This window comes from Lactuca saligna, chromosome 8 (genome assembly GCF_052625555.1).
Source record: "Lactuca saligna cultivar CGN05327 chromosome 8, ASM5262555v1, whole genome shotgun sequence".
In the NCBI taxonomy this organism is placed as follows: Eukaryota; Viridiplantae; Streptophyta; class Magnoliopsida; order Asterales; family Asteraceae; genus Lactuca; species Lactuca saligna.
This window is the reverse complement of record NC_136424.1, coordinates 81,913,508-81,917,627: the sequence shown is the minus strand read 5'-3', so window position 1 is coordinate 81,917,627 and position 4,120 is coordinate 81,913,508. Positions and strand designations below refer to the sequence as shown.

The window sequence follows — 4,120 nt, the reverse complement described above, 5'->3', positions numbered from 1 at the left end:
AACCACAACATGAACTAAGAAACTGAAGTTGCAAAATGAATAAAAAAATCAGCACATAAACAAATACATACATACTATATACAACACATACACGGAAGTTTATAAAGCATGAAAGTTAATGACAAGAAAAGAAAAAAACTTAAACGAGACTTTATAGAAAGAAAGATCACCCTTACTTGCCACAAATGGTTGAAGACATCAACAAGAAGATCAATCTGACCATAGAATCCACATGTTGTCTCGATTTGTGTGTGTCATCCTTGCGCAAGGGCATGCTAATCTTCTCTGTATTGTTCCAATTTTATCGGATGTCCCAAAAGGGACGACTATAGTTGAAGAGCTTCGCCATATAGAGGAGTAGCAGGTTATATGAGACGACGCGAGTTCTAAACGAAGTAGTTTATTGTTGATGGTCATATATTCTCAATGTCTTTAAAATTAGGGTTAATGACTTAAGAGGGTAATAAGGTTTCCAGTTTGTCCGTATTAGGTCACTAAGGTTTTTTTGTACGTATTAGACCAATATGGTTGTTAATACCGTTTAGAAATAGTCCTTTTTACCCGTTAAAACCGGTAAAATGACTATTTCTAAACGGTAATAACAACCATATTGGTCTAATACGCACAAAAAAAAACCTTAGTGACCTAATACGGACAAACTGAAAACCTTATTACCCTCTGATATGTGTATTTTAATATATATTTTTATGCACTTTATCTTAATATTTTGGCCTTATTTATTCTATTTTAGAACTAAAAAGTACTCATAATACTTTGAATTATGCTTTGTAGCTATTCGTTGTCAATAAAGCACAAAAGAAAAGACTGAAGCGGAAACCGGACTTAGGAGCTAAAAGGAATGAAATATGCTGAAGAAGAGGATTACGCCCCGCGTAAAGTTGCATTACGCCCAGTGTAGTGCTTAAAAGCGTCGTACGCCCCGCGTAATTAAAGAGTATGCGCCGCGTACTGGGTGCCTTCAGATAACTCCAAATCGCGTAGTAATCCTATGTACACCCCGCGTAATCTTATGTACGCCCAGCGTACTTAGGTCGGCTACAAAGACTATAAATGTCGATTTTCAGCTAACCAGGAGGGGGGATTCAACTTCTAACCTAATTTAGTCGACAATTAACTTCTGTTAAGCCGTTTTGAGGGTCTAGAAGGCGGCCGGAAGGCCGTTAAGCTAACGGGAGCGGAGATCGGAAGGGTTGGAGAGCGGATACGTGTCAGTAATCCTATGGACTGTTAACGTGACCATGTTTAGCATTCCGTTGCATTACTATCTTGTATTTAGTTTCTGACTTGGGTGTAAAATCCTTTTACTTTGTGTTTATGATTGAATGAAGCTTTGATTATTAGACTAATTGCTATATTGAATAGTTTGTTTGTGTTTAATTTATCTTGCCAAGCTTGTTAAAAGATCCTTACTTATTAATGATAATTATTTGCTGTTAATTGTTAATTGAATTGAGTTGCATGAACACCTGCTTGATTGCTTGTCTCTTATAATTTTGATGACCATCGAGATTATAAGTCTAGAAATAACGAATGTGAAACTAGGATTAACATGGGAATAAGTAAGTTAATGTGTGAGCCTTGTTTGATGACCATCAACAAGATGTTAATTGAATGTTTAATTTGGTTAACTATATTTACAAGTCTTGATTGATACGAACTGAACACTAGGAAGCATGTTAGTTTAATCAACTGATCACTGTTTGAATTGACTTGTTTGCTAAAGGATTAGTTATAGTGAACGCGTATCTAATCATTTTAGGAATTGGTGAACATGAATAAATGAATTTGTGTATGCAATTGTCTATGTTTTTAAAGTGTAATTTGTCTAAACCAAAGTACCTGAAGAGATTTGCTTCCCTGTTAGTTTATCAAAAATGGTCAATTAATTATTAGTTTGAGATTTATTAAATTATTTCTTTTATTCTTTTTGTGTAACCTGTAACCTATAATTAAATATATTAAATTAATCCACCGTTCCCTGTGATCGACACCCGACTTACCTAAGCTATACTGTAATCTGACTAGGTACACTGCCTATAAGTGCATAGTTAGTCTAAGTTTGTTAGGTTATAAATATTAAAATTAATGGGTACTTTTGTGCATATCACCCTCCTAAGTCATTATCCCTAATCCCTTACGGCATCATGTCGTATCTTGCTCATATAATCGTGTCATGTCAAATAAAAACACGAAACGATAGCCGGATTTGACACCCATATTCACAAGGGTCTCTAAAAAATAGTGATAATTTAGGTTTTTTGTTAAAATTTTGTCTAGTGTTTGAAACAAACTTATAAAATTTGTTAAAATTTGTCTTTTATCTCTAAAACAATTTTTTTTGTTAATCGTCTTTTGTTCAATAATTTTAGTTATTTCTATAAACGCTTAATGGTCATTTAACTTTATATTTGTTAAACATCAACGTGATATTCCAATAATCAATAGTTAACAATAAAAAAAATTACAACGACAATCACACAAACTACAATCGAAAACCACCAACAAGCAAAACCACTGAACCACAAGCCATTTGGTAGGGAATGACAAATTGGATTCCGATTTGTTCGTCGATTTTATAATGCTCAAAACTAAAATTAAAGCTTGCATCATCGCTTCCGTCATATCAATGTTGTGTACAGCTTATCTTCCATATCATACAACTACTTGGAGCGTAAGTCTCGGTAATCGCTGTGAGAACTGATTATACTATATTGAACAGCCAACAACCAGGGCTAGTATTTATACCGATCGAAACACCAAACAATCCTTCCATCCACAAATTAGTCAAACCTGAAACTAAGTGGTGCTGTTTCAACCAAATCATTGGAAAATGGCGGATGAAGTGAAGTTGTATGGCGCTGGAGGAAGCCCATTCGTTTGCAGAGTTAAAATCGCTTTGAAGATGAAGGAAATCAAGTACGAAAACTTCGAAGAAGATATGAGCAACAAGAGTGCCGATCTTTTGAAGTACAATCCTGTTCATAAGAAAGTGCCGGTGCTGGTGCATAACGGAAGTCCGATCGCAGAGTCTCTTGTGATCGTGGAGTACATCGATGATGTCTGGAAAGGGGTTCCGATTTTGCCTCAGAATCCTTATGAGAAGGCTCGTGCTCGATTTTGGGCCAAATTCGTTGATGATAAGGTAATAATTTCAATTCCTTCTCAGATCTCTCCTAAACCTAACGATGAAATTATAAATTACATTAAGTCATTGTTTAATGAGTTTACATGATTATATGGTTTGTTCAGTGTATGCCTGCAGCATTCAAGGTTTTTGGCAGCAATGGAGATGAGCAGGTTATTGCGGAAGCTTGTGAGCAACTTCAAATGCTAGAAAATGAACTGAAAGTCAAAGGTACAAAGTTTTTTGGAGGTGACAACATTAACCTGGTTGATATTGCTGCTGATTTCATAGCCTATTGGCTTGGAATAATCGAAGAAGCAACTGAAATTAAGTTTTTTACGAAAGACAAGTTTCCAAAACTCACGGAATGGGCTGATGAGTTTGTCAACTGTCAAGTTGTGAAGGAAACCTTACCTCCAAGAGGGAACATGGTTGCATTTTTCAAGAAACGGTTTGGTAAGGCGTAATTAAACTATAATGATACGTATGTTAACAACATATATAGTTATATATTTGGTTGTTTAATTTGTGGTTATTGAAGTTGAAATTTCTGTAACATGTATATGATGTTGCAAATTTGCAATAAGCAGCTCTTATATGCTGATGAGTTTTTGTAATACGTTTTATGTTGAGATATTGTTGGCTATCGTGTATCAGTGTTTGATTTGAGATTTGATTTTCATAATTTATAATTATAATTAAATTATTATTATTATATTAAATTTGTATGCAAGAGCAATTTCATTTTATTAATTTTTCTATTTGAAACATATATAGTTCAAAATATAATGAACACAGTTACTTAAAATAGAAATTGATTTGTTAATAATCGAATCCTTATGTGGTAATTGAACACTTTATCTAGTTATAACTAGTAGATTAATTAAATATTCAATCTATGTGGTTCGGTCACAACTCACAATCCCTTTTTTTGATCCAGTGTTTTTTTTTTTTTTTTTTTAGCTTCGGTAGTGA

General features: G+C 34.1%; 1 protein-coding gene and 1 non-coding gene across 2 annotated transcripts; one reads left to right on the top strand and one right to left on the bottom strand.

The window, feature by feature from the left end:
• Positions 1 to 222: 222 nt before the first annotated feature.
• LOC145013768 (U6 spliceosomal RNA) lies at positions 223 to 324 on the bottom strand. Its single transcript, XR_013665287.1, has one exon. It is a non-coding gene; the product is annotated as a U6 spliceosomal RNA (small nuclear RNA).
• A 2,435-nt stretch (positions 325 to 2,759) lies between these two features.
• Positions 2,760 to 3,814, top strand: LOC145012681 (putative glutathione S-transferase). Its single transcript, XM_078971479.1, has 2 exons — positions 2,760 to 3,163; positions 3,271 to 3,814. The coding sequence occupies exons 1-2, from the start codon at positions 2,852 to 2,854 to the stop codon at positions 3,610 to 3,612; spliced, it is 654 nt and encodes a 217-aa protein (XP_078827605.1). The 5' UTR covers positions 2,760 to 2,851; the 3' UTR covers positions 3,613 to 3,814.
• Positions 3,815 to 4,120: the final 306 nt, after the last annotated feature.

What these genes read in the sequence shown, in the direction of transcription:
- LOC145012681 (XM_078971479.1), top strand. Translation starts at nt 2,852, where the DNA reads ATGGCGGATGAAGTGAAGTTGTATGGCGCTGGAGGAAGCCCATTCGTT. An exon ending in CCAAATTCGTTGATGATAAG is followed by an intron (nt 3,164 to 3,270) that starts GTAATAATTTCA and finishes TGGTTTGTTCAG; the next exon opens with TGTATGCCTGCAGCATTCAA.